Source organism: Drosophila ficusphila, unplaced genomic scaffold, assembly GCF_018152265.1.
Source record: "Drosophila ficusphila isolate 14025-0441.05 unplaced genomic scaffold, ASM1815226v1 contig_791, whole genome shotgun sequence".
Taxonomy (NCBI): Eukaryota; Metazoa; Arthropoda; class Insecta; order Diptera; family Drosophilidae; genus Drosophila; species Drosophila ficusphila.
Genome location: NW_025064737.1, coordinates 27,592,721 through 27,605,473, shown reverse-complemented (window position 1 = coordinate 27,605,473; position 12,753 = coordinate 27,592,721). Strand labels below are relative to the sequence as shown.

General features: G+C 46.2%; 6 protein-coding genes across 8 annotated transcripts; 4 read left to right on the top strand and 2 right to left on the bottom strand.

The window, feature by feature from the left end:
* Positions 1-303: 303 nt before the first annotated feature.
* On the bottom strand, positions 304-2,876 carry LOC108099654 (sphingomyelin phosphodiesterase). The gene is made up of 4 exons (XM_017203287.1): positions 1,831-2,876; positions 859-1,579; positions 632-781; positions 304-574 (listed from the first exon to the last, which is right to left on the bottom strand). The coding sequence occupies exons 1-4, from the start codon at positions 2,865-2,867 to the stop codon at positions 404-406; spliced, it is 2,079 nt and encodes a 692-aa protein (XP_017058776.1). The 5' UTR covers positions 2,868-2,876; the 3' UTR covers positions 304-403.
* Positions 2,877-4,197: 1,321 nt separating this feature from the next.
* On the top strand, positions 4,198-6,810 carry LOC108099516 (RING finger protein 37). The gene is made up of 2 exons (XM_017203081.1): positions 4,198-5,218; positions 5,654-6,810. Exons 1-2 carry the CDS (start codon positions 4,514-4,516, stop codon positions 6,413-6,415), a joined length of 1,467 nt encoding a protein of 488 aa, XP_017058570.1. The 5' UTR covers positions 4,198-4,513; the 3' UTR covers positions 6,416-6,810.
* Positions 6,811-7,080: 270 nt separating this feature from the next.
* LOC108099517 lies at positions 7,081-7,852 on the top strand. The gene has a single exon (XM_017203082.1). It carries the CDS (start codon positions 7,173-7,175, stop codon positions 7,755-7,757), a length of 585 nt encoding a protein of 194 aa, XP_017058571.1. The 5' UTR covers positions 7,081-7,172; the 3' UTR covers positions 7,758-7,852.
* LOC108099518 (28S ribosomal protein S18c, mitochondrial) lies at positions 7,754-8,412 on the bottom strand. Of its 2 annotated transcripts, none has more exons than XM_017203083.2 (2): positions 8,291-8,412; positions 7,754-8,235 (listed from the first exon to the last, which is right to left on the bottom strand). In XM_017203083.2, exons 1-2 carry the CDS (start codon positions 8,382-8,384, stop codon positions 7,847-7,849), a joined length of 483 nt encoding a protein of 160 aa, XP_017058572.1. In that variant the 5' UTR covers positions 8,385-8,412; the 3' UTR covers positions 7,754-7,846. The 2 variants fall into 2 exon arrangements, with proteins under 2 accessions (XP_017058572.1, XP_017058573.1); XM_017203084.2 differs by having other exon boundaries at positions 7,754-8,229; positions 8,291-8,377.
* A 57-nt stretch (positions 8,413-8,469) lies between these two features.
* On the top strand, positions 8,470-9,116 carry LOC108099519 (thyroid transcription factor 1-associated protein 26). The gene is given in 3 exon segments (XM_017203085.2): positions 8,470-8,502; positions 8,504-8,608; positions 8,672-9,116. Coding segments are annotated over 3 exon segments (366 nt in total). The 5' UTR covers positions 8,470-8,484; the 3' UTR covers positions 8,915-9,116.
* Positions 9,117-9,262: 146 nt separating this feature from the next.
* Positions 9,263-12,655, top strand: LOC108099613. Of its 2 annotated transcripts, XR_001771938.1 has the most exons (3): positions 9,263-10,734; positions 10,843-10,917; positions 12,556-12,655. XR_001771938.1 is itself a non-coding variant. In XM_017203236.1 (2 exons), the coding sequence occupies exon 1, from the start codon at positions 9,635-9,637 to the stop codon at positions 10,721-10,723; it is 1,089 nt and encodes a 362-aa protein (XP_017058725.1). In that variant the 5' UTR covers positions 9,263-9,634; the 3' UTR covers positions 10,724-10,734; positions 10,843-10,956. The 2 variants fall into 2 exon arrangements, 1 of the variants encoding a protein (XP_017058725.1); XM_017203236.1 differs by lacking the exon at positions 12,556-12,655 and having other exon boundaries at positions 10,843-10,956.
* The last annotated feature ends 98 nt before the right edge of the window (positions 12,656-12,753 follow it).

The following is a 12,753-nucleotide window of genomic DNA, read 5'->3' as shown; positions in this document are numbered from 1 at the left end:
TAGTTTTTTATACACGATAGCATACATTTTACATATATTTTTTTCTTTAGTGTAATTAAAGGTGAGTCAATGGCATGATCGTGCGATCCGGGATCACGTTCTCCACTTGACCGATCCGTCGTAAATCAGTCCCAAAACAAAACTCTTCTGCACGTGCTTACACCATGCCTTGGCCATAAACCTGTAGCCAACCGTTTGTTTATGACCAGCTCGCACCAAATGGCTAATTTGCGCTAATCGCCATTAGCCGATAAGGCAATCGGCAGAAAACAAAGTCCCCCCAAAAAAATCAAAGAGATTAGCTTCGATAGGGATAAGCGCGTACTTCTATTGCCACTTCAGAGTGGTCAGTTCGGAATGGAATCCATCCGCTTTATATAACTTAGGGGTACAATGAGCGTAACTAGCAGCTAAGGCGGATGGCCAGGACCACGGCCAGCAAGGAGCTGATGCTGAGCAGTCCCAAGGAGGAGGATCCTCCGCCTCCGTTGTCGTCACCCGGAGTGGTGAGTTCGATTCCTCCAGGCGTTGTGGGTTCGCTGACTCCAGGCGAGGTGTTATCCTCGTTGTCCAGCTGAAGAGAAAATTATACGTCAGGTTTGATCTTATGGATTTATGGGAGTAAACTCACAGCGGCAAACAGCTTCTCCCGCAGCTCCTCGCAACGTCCTCGCTGGGAGTTGATGGTCACGGCAGCACGGCAAAGAGATCCTGCCAGGCAGGTGCGATCGCATCCGCCGTTGACTTGGGGATCCGCAGAGGTCACTCGGTAGCGCCAGTACTGAAGGAGAATTAAGAGATTATTAGCTTTAAAAATATGTATAAAAATATATGAAAGGGAATGGGATCTTAGCTCACCTTCCTCATCAGCGTGGGATTCTCGGCGAACTCATCCAGTAGCTTGTCAATGCCAGCAGGACTCGTGTCCTCGGTGAACTCCTTGATGAACTCGTACTCCAGGAACCACTCGGGCTGCTCGTCCGGCTTCAGGTTGGCGTCCGTCAGGTTGTAGATCCAGGTGAAGTGGTTGGTCACGGTGTAGGTCTCGGGATTCACGGCGTACTGACGGTAGTTGGGGTTCTTGTTCGAGTAGGTGGTCACAGCACCTCCGTTCCAGGCAACCGCAGTGGCGTGTCCCTCGTCCTCCGAGTAGTAGACGAACAGCTCGTCCTTGTGCGAGTGCCCCGTGAAGATGCCACTGATGGTGGCGCTGAAGCGGGTGATGCAGCGGTTGAACTCGCGGGCCCACACCGACCAGCAGGTTCCGTCGCCCGAGGGGATGTGGGTCAGCACGTGGACGTACTCGCCGGCCTTCTCCGCCTCCAGGAGGGTGTCGTGGAACCACTGCAGCTGCGGGATCTTGTCCGTGCCACTGTGGTACAGCCAGAAGTTGTCCGTGTAGCAGTCGTTGCTGTTCAGGGCGATGATGCGGAATCCCTTCTTGGGCACCACCGTGTAGTAGCCTCCCTTGAGGATCGTCTCCTTCGTCTCCTCCGGCAGCCACTTGGACCAGTCGTTGTACAGGTGCTCGTACAGCCACTTGGTGCTGACCTCATCCGGAACGCCTTCGGGACTGAACCTGGAATGCGAAAATCACGTGAGAGATTAGCAGGTGCGGTAAAGGAATCGAAAAACATTATAAATTATAAGGTGAGGAAATCTAAATTATAAGATAAGGATTTAATGCAGCTCTTTTAATCCTAATCTCAGATAAAGAGTTAATTTTCACGATTGTCATTCAGAAATATATTCAAATAAAACGTAGATTACCCAAAAATGGAACTACTCCACTTTATAAGATAACCCAAGTGCAAAGCTATTTTTACTTACAGGTTTAGAGGATGAGGCTCGTGGTTTCCGATGCAGGGATAGACGGGAACATCGCCGAAGGCCGCGTTGAGGCGGTTGCTGACTTTGGTGAGCACCTCGGTGTTCTTCGCCACGGAGGTACCCCACACCATGTGATCGACGATGTCTCCAGTCTGGTAAACGTAGTCGCACTTCGTGTTCGCCACCGCGTGATCCAAAGCGGACTCGAAGGCGTGCCAGGGAAGATCGCAGTCCCTGTAGTCGCCCCAGTAGCCGGCGGCGTCGCTTGTGCCCTCCACCTCGTCCTTGCCCCTCTGGCAGCACATGGGCTCGGCACAGGTGGCCCGACTTCCCGGAGTGTACAAGGGATCGTGGTGAATGTCGCTGAACTGGCAGATCCTGATGTCGTCGTCGCTGAAGCGAGGGGTATCGGACTTGGGTCCGGTCAATGCTGCTCCCGTGTTATCCACGGGCAGAGTCCAGTTGTAGTCCGCATTGGAGCCCGCGTTGCAGAAGCTGTACTCCATGAACAAGGAGCAGAAGCTCTGGGAATCGATCTCCGAGTTCCGCAGGATGTAATCCACGGTGGCCACGTTGCCGTCGATGAGGCCCTCGCAAACCTCGTCGGTCTGCAGGTTCAGTCTGCGACACACGTCCATGGCGAAGTCTTTCATGAGGAGGGTGCTACCCTCGCCGTGAAGCTCGCCCTCCTCGTCGCGAATGGTGCGGATGAAGACCCGCATCACCGACCGACAGGCCACGCACACAAAGAAGCTGTCCCGCGGCTCCAGATCGGGCATGTTCCGGGTGAAAATGTCCTTCGCACTGTGCGACTTGGCCAGCTGGTTGGTGAGCTTCAGGAACTCGGGCGTCTCCACTCCGGTCTTCAAGAAGGTAACGTACTCCTTGGCCAGGCGCTCGGATATGTCGTCCGCAATAGCTGACAGGATGTGGTCGTCCAGATCAAAGTCCACAGGCACTCCGGGCAGGTTTACGGCGGAAACCGCCAGAAGCCCGTAGGCCAGAGCGACCGCCACTAGGATTCCGATTCCCCTCATGGTTCGCAGAGCAACTGGAGCATAACTGCCGTCGGTGGGGCCACTTATAGCCTCAGTTTATCTCCCTCGACCAGCTGGCCAACCCATTGAAAGGGGCAGGAAAAGGCATTCGGAGGAGATTAGCCTAATCTGGAATTGGAGAGCTTTTTATTTGTATATATTCGGCTCATGAAGTGGCCATAATCTGCCTCCGGTGGGGCAGATTGCTGATTTCCTAATAATACATCGTAAAAGTGGCTATTTCGGCAACTCACCGCTAATTGGCTATATTAGCTATATAATAGGATAACTAATGACCTTATAAACTTTTACTAAACAGCACTTTTTACGTTATTCTTCATTCAATCCAAAATCAGGACATTAATACTAAACAAGTCTTTAGTAAAAACTAACAAATCTTATCACTTACTACTTTTGCGAAAAAAAAAAAAGTATGCAAGATTAGAAGCTGGCATTCCCCACTGATAATCTATAAATTTAAATAAGTTCTTTTATTAATCTTTTAACAATTATGACAAAAAAACATTTTTAAGAGAGGTGATCACCTTGTGATCGGTTCTTAACGATTTTCGATACAATTCAATCTTTTTAATTTTTTTTTGGTAAAATTGCGCTTTAGCGGCTTTTGCTAAAAATGGTCTAGGAATTTTTTTTTTTTTTTTAATGGATACCTTGGGGCCTAAACATTAATAAAAAAGTGGCGGAAAGCTTGATTTCTAAGTATTTATTTGTAAAAATAGCAAAAAAGCAACTGGCCATAGCTTTTCTGGGTATTCACTCAGTACTATAAAATCACTCTGAGTCATTTCGCAACCTTTACAGCGCTCAGTAGTAAAATTGGCAGTGCCTGACATGGTAAAATTGTTAAATTTCTTTTGTTTTTAAATTTTCACACAATTGCAGCACTCTTCATCCACAACACATTCTCAACGGTAAAGCTTTTCGCTAGAAAAACATGGCAATGTTCTAAAACGGGTTGCCTCGCGGCAGTAATAATTGCAATTTTAACACATTAATAATTAAAATTTAAGCTTTCCGCCACTTTTTTATTAATGTTTAGGCCCCAAGGTATCCATTAAAAAAAAAAAAAAAATTCCTAGACCATTTTTAGCAAAAGCCGCTAAAGCGCAATTTTACCTTTTTTTTCTGCTCTTTGTAAAATTTTTAAATTGCTAACTTTTTTAAATTACCTACCAATTAAATTGCCAGAATCTGAGATTCGAATTTAAATATTTTTCCGCTTTAAGAATCAAGTGTGACCATGATGCAGTACTCGTCTGGTACCCGTTACGCACAGCCTACCTGCCTGGTCCCACTGCCTCCTCCTCCGCACGGTCACACTGACCCCCCAAACGAGTGATTTATAAATATTGAAGGCAGGGCGATAATTTTCACCTTTCGTAGCGTTGTGAGATGCCAGCCGAAACCCAGGACTGCCTGTGAGTGTTCGGGATCGGGTCGAGAACAGGAAGCACCGACGCAGGGCAAGCGAAAGGACTCCGAGCACAGGATTAGCAGAGAGCACGGCCAGAGGCAACAACAAAAGACCCCGAGAAGTGACGCCATTTTCTGTGCGAATAAAGAGCAGGTGGGGCGCGCAGCAGAAAACCCGATAAAGCCGTGATACTTATTGAAAGGCCAGCAGGATGAGCAGCCTAATCAACTTCCTCAACCCGAAGCTGAAGCCCTCGGTGGAGAGCGATGCTGTTTGCGAGGATGGCTACACGGTAGCCAATCTAATCGCAGATGATGTCGAGCAACTGGAGAGGGGATTTATGTGCTTCGCCGTGTGCAAACCACCCGTGGAGATCGTCTTCGACTTTCCCAAGGCGGTGGACATGAAGGTCATCAAGTTGTGGCCGTCCTGCGGAGCCCTTCGGTCCACTGCCTTTGAACTCCACGGACGACACGATGGAATTTGGGAGCGAGTGGCCTTTGTAAGAGACCTGGGACGCGGCGTGGATTCGGTGACGTTTTGCTACCAGAGCGACTACAACTCGAGGAGCGCCTCCAACTCGGAGCAGAGCGAGAAGGTGTTCTTCTTCAAGTCCGCGCACAAGATCCTGGCCAACACAAATAGCGTGAAAGTGGTCATTAGAGCCACTGAACGGTGTCCTCCGGTATTGCGGAAGGTGCAGATGTGGGGACTGCCCGCTCGTTCGCTGGACAAAGCCGATCGGGAGCTGGTCAAGAGCATCTGGAGCGAGATAAGCGATCCCTACGGGCAGAGGGATGCCGCCCAGACGCCCACGGGTCAGAGGTCGCCTCCCAGACATGTTCCCGAGCTCAGGGAGCAGTCCTCACTCTCCATTCCCGAGGAGTTCCTAGATTCCATCACTTGGGAGCTAATGGTAAGGAATCCATTTCATACTGTCAGGCAGGCTTGCTGAAATTGTTTTTGCTTAAATGCACATTTCGACTTCTATGACTGCATACATAACCATGAATCAGCGTCAGCCATTTTGTCGATTCCACTTCCGCAAGAGCAATACTGAAGGTCAACTCATTCGTGCCTAAACAATGTACCAGTGAATTGACTGCGACTAAACCATACCACTTTATCATGTTATAAAACAAACTAAGAGTTTAACCGAAATTTATTTAATCTATTTGAATCACTCCCCCAAACGTTAAAAAATATTATCAGTATCCAACCAGGCAGCTAGCGAAATCGTTAGTTATTCAACCAAGTAATTAGATATGCTATTAAATAACTTTATCTCACATGTATAAAGTTAACCTCCCCACCTCTGTTACTCCTCTAATGTTTAACCTCTCCGTTTCAGATCTTTCCCACCGTACTGCCGTCTGGAAAAGTGGTGGACCAGTCGACCATAGACAAGCACGCCGAAGAGGAGGCCAAATGGGGTCGTCAGCCGTCGGATCCTTTCACAGGACTCGAGTACAATGCGCAGCGCAAGGCCATCCTAAACTTGGCTTTGAAGGCGCGCATCGAAAAGTTCCTTATGGAGAACTCAGAACACTTTAAGGCGGTGCCGCGTTCCCTAGGATCTTCCCGCCTGCGTCGTCGCCACGCCTCGCAGTTCGCCAGCAGCACCTGTCAGCCGGGCCAGATCAGTCCGGCTGCAGGCACCTATTCAGCACTAAGCAACGCCTACAAGCAGCAGCAGCGGAAGAGCAGGGCCACCGCCACGGCCACATCCTCCTCGTCGGCAGCATCCTTTGGCGGATCGCCGCACTCGCCGCCGGCAGCCAAGAGAGCGAGGCACAGCCACCATGGGAGCGCCTGTGCCACCGTGACCTCGGCCACGACCTCCATCGACCAGGCCATCCAGCAGGCGCTGCAAAAGGTCACGCGCTTCAGCCAGTTGGCACCGAACTCCGGCGCTGGCTCGACGGGATCGTCCAATGTTCCTCCTGCCAGCTGCATAAACTGCCGGAGCGCGCAGTTCGGATACGAGATCCGCACCTGCCGCCATCTGGTTTGCCGAGAGTGCCTGGTGCTCCTCTCGCGCGACCAGCAGTGCGTCTGCAAGGTCTTCTTCCGGGGCGCCGACGTGGAGCGGTACCACAAGCTGGATCCTTAAGAGCTTCCCGTACTTTTCCCGGTCGATCTGCATTGAGTCGACCGCTGCAATAAGTTAGGTTCTCCCCCACTTTGTTCAGTTCGTAAGCCAGTCAATCGCTTTAGCCCCTAGGCCTCGTCTACGTTAGTTTATAGTCATATCAGAGTCGGTCTGGTCGCAGAATCGCAAAGGAAGCCAAATGTGTACACGCGCGAGTCTTTCCCGATTCGGCAGTATGTATCAGTATCAGGTCACGTTTAGTCATAGAGCAGATTACGGATTACCGATTAGCAATAGAGAGTGCGCGCATAGTTTTTGTAGACACTTTATATACAGTCCCCAAAAGACAGGATCGTTCAGCGCGAGTTTATATATTCATACCAATTATACCTAGAATAAAGTACAATAAAACTTAACCGATTGTGTGATCAATGGACAGAGGCGTTGCTGCAGGTTAATAACTGAATTAGGAGGGAAATTTAAGTTCGTTATTTTTAAACAAATTTTCTCAATTTTTAACTTAATTAAAATATTTGTAAAACTGCAATTCACCTCAATAAAATAATTTACAATATTCATTTTTATTTACATAAATTATTATCTACTTTTTCCTATATTTACTATACCCTACGGCGCCACCTGTCGGAACATTTTGGAAACTCAATTTTTGCTGTTTAGTTATCGATATTGTTACAAGAAAACAGCTGACTTATTTCGCACTTACTTTTGTAAACAATTTAAAATCCTCAGATATTTTTTGGCTTTTTCTGTATTTTAAATGTCCAAGGAGGCGAATATAACTCCACAATCCGGACGGAAACCCCGATTGGGCTTGGGAAAACGTGGCTGTCAATCCACACCTTTAATGAGGCTCAAGAACGAGGAATCCGCTGAAAGAACACCAAAAAATAGGAACCTGGAGACTCCAAAAACCCTAGCTCTATCCCTGAGCGGCCGCAGAATAGGTTTATCCAAAAACAGGACGGATTCCTTGTCGAAAAAGAAACTGGAGTTTGCTGTGGCGCAGGAATTTAAGGAGGAGGAGCAGAAAAATGTAACGAATACATCTAAAAATGAACCAAAGAAACCGGACAAAAAAAATACGGATAACCAGAACTGTAAAAAGGCAGAAGATGGAAACAACTCAGAGCAGGAAAATCATCCACAGGCAAACCAGCCTGAGGAATGTCCAAAAAACCGCCAAATCATAGAACTTGAAGGCGATATTGAAGTTTGGCGCCGTGCGTTTATAGCTTCTGTGCATGATATACTGACAATGGTAGAGCCAGGACTCTCGAAAAGGGACCTTCTTGCTCAGCTTGGCATTCCCCTCGCGATGCTGCGCTATCTAGAGGAGGATTAAGTTTACATAAACGTAATTTTTCATATAATTTAACATTGAGAAACTGTATTTCCCTTGCAACAAAGCGGCAAATTAAACTTAAGGACAAACTAGTACTTGTGCGGGCGTACTGGGCGTTCGGGATCGAAGAGCTTGGGGTCCTGCAGGAAGTCGAGGTCCTTGTGGTATCCTGGCATCAAGAGACATTGTTGTGCCCGCAGGATGGCCTGTTCCACTTGCTCTTGCCGACGCTTGCATAATCCGGTGATGTGCCGTCCGTAAATGCGACCCGTATAAGGCGATTGGAATTGGGAAAGCAGCTTCACGTTTTTATAATGCGGTTCGATGCTGTGCTTGCACAGGATACACCTTTGAGGGTCCTTTTCATAAGGATTCGTTATGTCGATGGGCAAATCCGAGTCGACAGATTCTGGGGAAGCAGAATAGAAACGGCTGGTAGCGCCCAGCTGCTGTCTTCCCACTAAGCTAACCACTGTGGCTGAAAGACATGATTTAACTTAGATTCCATGTCAATAGTTACTCTTTTAACTTACCATTTCGCGCTATAAATTTACCCAGTTTTAACATGTTTAACTTTTTTTCAGAAAACAACAAAGGACAGTGTTGAATAATGACCGCCGGCAACATGTGTTGTCGTATCGATATATCGATAGCTTCCAACTTTGGATTTGATTAATACCATTCCACAACGGTCATACTTCTGCTTAACATTTATTAAAACTCTGAAATGAAACCTAGATCGCAAAAAAACTCAAGGAAAACCCAATGGAAAAGCACAAAAAGGTCCTGGTAAGGGAGCCCACCCTCAGAAGCCCTACTTCAAAAACAAAAACAAACAAAAGACAAAAGGGGTAAGCGAAAAATCAATTATATGGAAAAGGTATACCACACATGTTTACCCCAATATCTTTTAGGATAAGCCAAATAAACCAAACAAGCCTGAGATCAGGAACATGAAACGCCAGGAGAAAGCTGCACAGGTTGCGGCGGAAAGAGAGAAGGTTCGGGCGGAACGGGATGCCCGGGTAAAAGCCTACAAAAAACAACGTTTGGAAAGGACCAAAGCCATCAGCAAGAGAACCCAACGTGGGCAGCCTTTAATGAAGGACCGGATGCAATTGCTCCTGAAGCAAATCGAGGAAATGAAGCGTCGATAAGTGAGTCTCAGGACCTATTAAGAACACAAGGAACACTCTCCCATATTTTCAGTAGGGCTAATATTCCTATTAAAGACATTAGGTTCAGAGCACCTCTAGTCCATCTTAAATAATGGTGGAAAATTATATGATATTGGGAAGTGATTATTTTAAGATTAGGTTTACTTTATTTTTAATTTAAATAAATTGTTTTCCAAAACCATTTTTATTTGTAAACAAGTTTTGTTGATTTATACTCATTTGGAAATTGTTGTTTAAAGGCCCTAATTAGTAATCCGAAGTAATAGTCGTAGTCTTAATTCTATGCATTGTATTTACGATACAAGAAAGTATGGCCGTCAGCTGGGTGATGGACAGGGGGACCAACGCGGACCGTCTGGAAGATGCATTCTAGGTGGACGTGCCGCAACTGTCTGTACACCCAGAAGTGCGACTACACTCTCCTCGTGAGGGCGGCTGGAAACAGGTGCTTCGGCAAGGTCATGTCTCTGCCGAAGGACGCTGGCGAATGGTAGTCGGGCGAGGAGAAGACAACTCCGCAAGATCACCCCAATCCAAGACGGAACCTCCTGCGTCGAAGGATGCGTGGCCGAGGGGGAGCTCGGTTATAAGCAGGCGAACTCTGCGCACCTGTCGAACCGCAGTTTCAATTCAGACTTCCTGCGACATCTCGGGCTCTGTCGTGGGCGACCTCCTTTCCCGTGCACTCGTGGGAATCAAATGAATAGTTCAATAGTTACAGAGTCCGATGCTGCTCTTAAAGCATCACAACTGCAGAATCCTAAAGGGGATTCAGGTCCTGGCTTTGTCAGGTTGAAAACGAAACAGAAAAAGCTGCTTAAAAAGGCCCTTCTAGGGGGCCTAACCAGAGAGAAGGCTTTAAAAATGGTGCAAGCCATTCCCGTTGTTAAGGGTCTTCTGCCCGCTCCATATAAAATCAATGAGTTAGTTAATCAGACCAATAGCGTAGTAAAACCTGTTAGATTAGGCATTTCCTCGGAGTCTGCTGGGACTCCCCTAACATCCAATCAAATGTCCTCGATCAAGGAGGCCATAATTGACGTTACAGTTGAGCAATCAGGTAACCTGAAGCCTCAGTTTGAGGGATGTGCCGCGCGAAAGGGTTGGCTATTAGTAATTTGTAGCAACTTATTAACTGCAGAGTGGCTCAAACGTAATTTCTCTCATGTTCGGACCAAAGCAGGTCTAAAACTAAGGCTTATGGGGGAAGAGGAACTGCCCCGGAAAAACGTGGTCCAAGGCTATTTTCCCGACAGCCTGTCTACAAGCAGTAAGAAAGTTCTAGATATTATAGAGGCCCAGAACCCGGTGTCCACTTCAGAGTGGAGGGTCATGAACAGGTTGACCCACGGTGACCTTCTGCATCTTGTCCTCACTGTTGACAATGAGTCCCACAAAAAACTGGTCGACCTAGATGGGATTATCTCCTTTCGCTTCGGACGTTTAAAACTTAGTATGAGGGAACCCTTGAACAAGAGAAAATCTTTACTGAACGCCAAAGAGGGCACAACAAGTATATCGCAATCCACAGAGACAAGGTGGCCAAATCCGGCAGTTGTTCCTGATCGTCAACGAACAGTAGTAGGAAATGACGGTCCATGGAACTACATTAATTCATGGAACAGCTTCGAAAACCCTTGGAACATCTGCAATAGCCCATGGAACCATTGGGATCAGCAACATAACTTTAGGTATGGTTCAACCGATCCGCGGCAATGTCCGCGGGGCTCCTTGAGTGTTGAAGATTGTTGGGTTAGAGCTACGCCTCCTTGGCTTGGAAACAACTGATTCGAAATCAAGTAAGTTGTTATCAAAAAAATAAGTACATAACATATAGTACATACTTGCACAGCGATGCTGTTTGACATTTGTGTCAAACTTGTTCCATTAACAAACTTTATTTTCAGGAACTCCTAGTTAAAAAATAACAACAACTTTCGTCGCTTTTCAACGAAGATGTATAGTACATCTCTTATTCAGAGGTATTTAGAGTTTTTAATGAGTAGACATTTATACAGGACATCTATACAGGACTCTTCCAATTTCCACTTCCACCAACCTCAATATGGTTTATTTTAAACAGTGAAAACTTTTAATTTTGCTTACAGCATTTCATACAGTAACACTGGTTACACTTAATGGATTACAACGATTTATCTTAAAATCAAGCTACAAACAAATCTGTGAGTTTTTTATAGAGTTTCGGAAACCGTTTTCGATTCTTTGGTAAAACATGTGGTTTTAATCCAAAGTGGTTATGAACTCTATTCAACCATATATCTTTGCGAAGACTTGCATATTGTTATATTTTATGTCCACATCCGCTGAAGAAATAAAAAGAGATGATTATGGAGTCATTGAAATCTTGGTAAAAAAGTAAGGCGCTTTGATGCTCCCTTGGGCTTTTCCACATTAACTTTTCCGAGCACGCTCCTCTCGCTAATTAAATCTAATGCAACCTGTAATAAATTCGCTTGTCGCGCTCTTCCGGCCGTGCGAATCAACCCTTTTTTTCGCGACTGGCTATGCAAATTCGGCGGCAAATTGCCTTTCGGCCTTATCATCCTTAGCATCCTGAATTCCGAATCCTGTACCTGCCAGAGCCACCCTCGCAGATCCTCCGATTCCCTCGCGACTTCGCAGCAAAGCAATTTGCTGGCAGCCACGCGATTCAATTTTCGCCAAAATATTCGGCATAATAGTAAAGTTTTATGCGAGTTCCGCCGGCAGAACATCCGTTTCCGACTTGGAGAGGGGTTCCACCCTTCACTCCAGATTGACAATCAGCATGCGGTCTCATATCCGCTGGCAAGGCAAACAAAAACCGGCAAAACTTTCACTTATGCGAGTATTGCGAAACTATTGGGCTGCGCAACCCGTTGACACAAATCGCACTAAATCAAAAATTATACTTTGCACAAATACAGCGAAGGATGCCTCGCAGGAAGTCTCTACACCCTGTGGCCATAAATCTCATCTAGTCAAATATTGAATTACGCCGGATGAGGAAGGGATGCGAAGGGAAAGGGTTCTCTGGCGATTCGCAGATCCAATTTAGTGGGTCAGGAGGATGTGGCACATCCCCTTCTTCGCTGTATAGTGTGTGACATTTTTCCGGCCACTGCTTTGTTCTGTTTATTTAATAAAAATTGAAGTTATGAGTGCTCAAAGGGTCGTTTATGTGTCGATAATGAATAGTTATAGCCGCTTCAAGGGGATCTGAGTCGTAATGTTTTGTTTGGGTCGCTTATAATGCAATTTATGCATGTTTATATTCGAGTAGTAACGCTGTGTTTGGGGTGACAATGGGTTAAGGCATTTCCGTACTTATATTTCCATTTTATTGAAAAATAAACGCCCTTTTTATGTGAGTTCAAAATGCATTAATAAGCCTGTAAGTTATTCACTTTCAGGTAACTATAAAATGGGTAACAGCTCCCAGTTACAAACAACACCTACAAAAATACTGTGATATATGTCTTCAGTTTGCCTGCTTTAACAAAAGACCTCAAAGTAAACATGTATATATTATAAACTGCCAACATAACAAGAGCTAATTTTTGTACATTGTTTCCATTGATTAGTTCCTATTTAATTGTATTTGTGTTGATTCCATGCAGTAATACAGATGGCTCGAAGTAAATATGAACCTATGAATGATCTTGGCAACGCCGGTTTTGGGTTTTCCGTTGTTTTACCGGGGGTTCACTTTTCGATTCATCGACGAGCACCGGTGGTAAAATCCGCGGCGATAAGAACCCCACTGATGTCATGATCGCCGGGCCTGTTTCTACCAAGTCAAAATTATTCTATTTATT

Bases quoted from the DNA above. Each gene is read 5' to 3' on its own strand.
- LOC108099654 (XM_017203287.1), bottom strand. From the start codon at position 2,867: ATGAGGGGAATCGGAATCCTAGTGGCGGTCGCTCTGGCCTACGGGCTT. The intron at 782-858 runs GTGAGCTAAGAT...ATTCTCCTTCAG, and splicing joins ATCCCACGCTGATGAGGAAG to TACTGGCGCTACCGAGTGAC. The intron at 575-631 runs GTGAGTTTACTC...TTTTCTCTTCAG, and splicing joins GGGAGAAGCTGTTTGCCGCT to CTGGACAACGAGGATAACAC.
- LOC108099516 (XM_017203081.1), top strand. From the start codon at position 4,514: ATGAGCAGCCTAATCAACTTCCTCAACCCGAAGCTGAAGCCCTCGGTG. The intron at 5,219-5,653 runs GTAAGGAATCCA...TCTCCGTTTCAG, and splicing joins CCATCACTTGGGAGCTAATG to ATCTTTCCCACCGTACTGCC.
- LOC108099517 (XM_017203082.1), top strand. From the start codon at position 7,173: ATGTCCAAGGAGGCGAATATAACTCCACAATCCGGACGGAAACCCCGA.
- LOC108099518 (XM_017203083.2), bottom strand. From the start codon at position 8,384: ATGTTGCCGGCGGTCATTATTCAACACTGTCCTTTGTTGTTTTCTGAA. The intron at 8,236-8,290 runs GTAAGTTAAAAG...CATGTCTTTCAG, and splicing joins TAAATTTATAGCGCGAAATG to CCACAGTGGTTAGCTTAGTG.
- LOC108099613 (XM_017203236.1), top strand. From the start codon at position 9,635: ATGAATAGTTCAATAGTTACAGAGTCCGATGCTGCTCTTAAAGCATCA.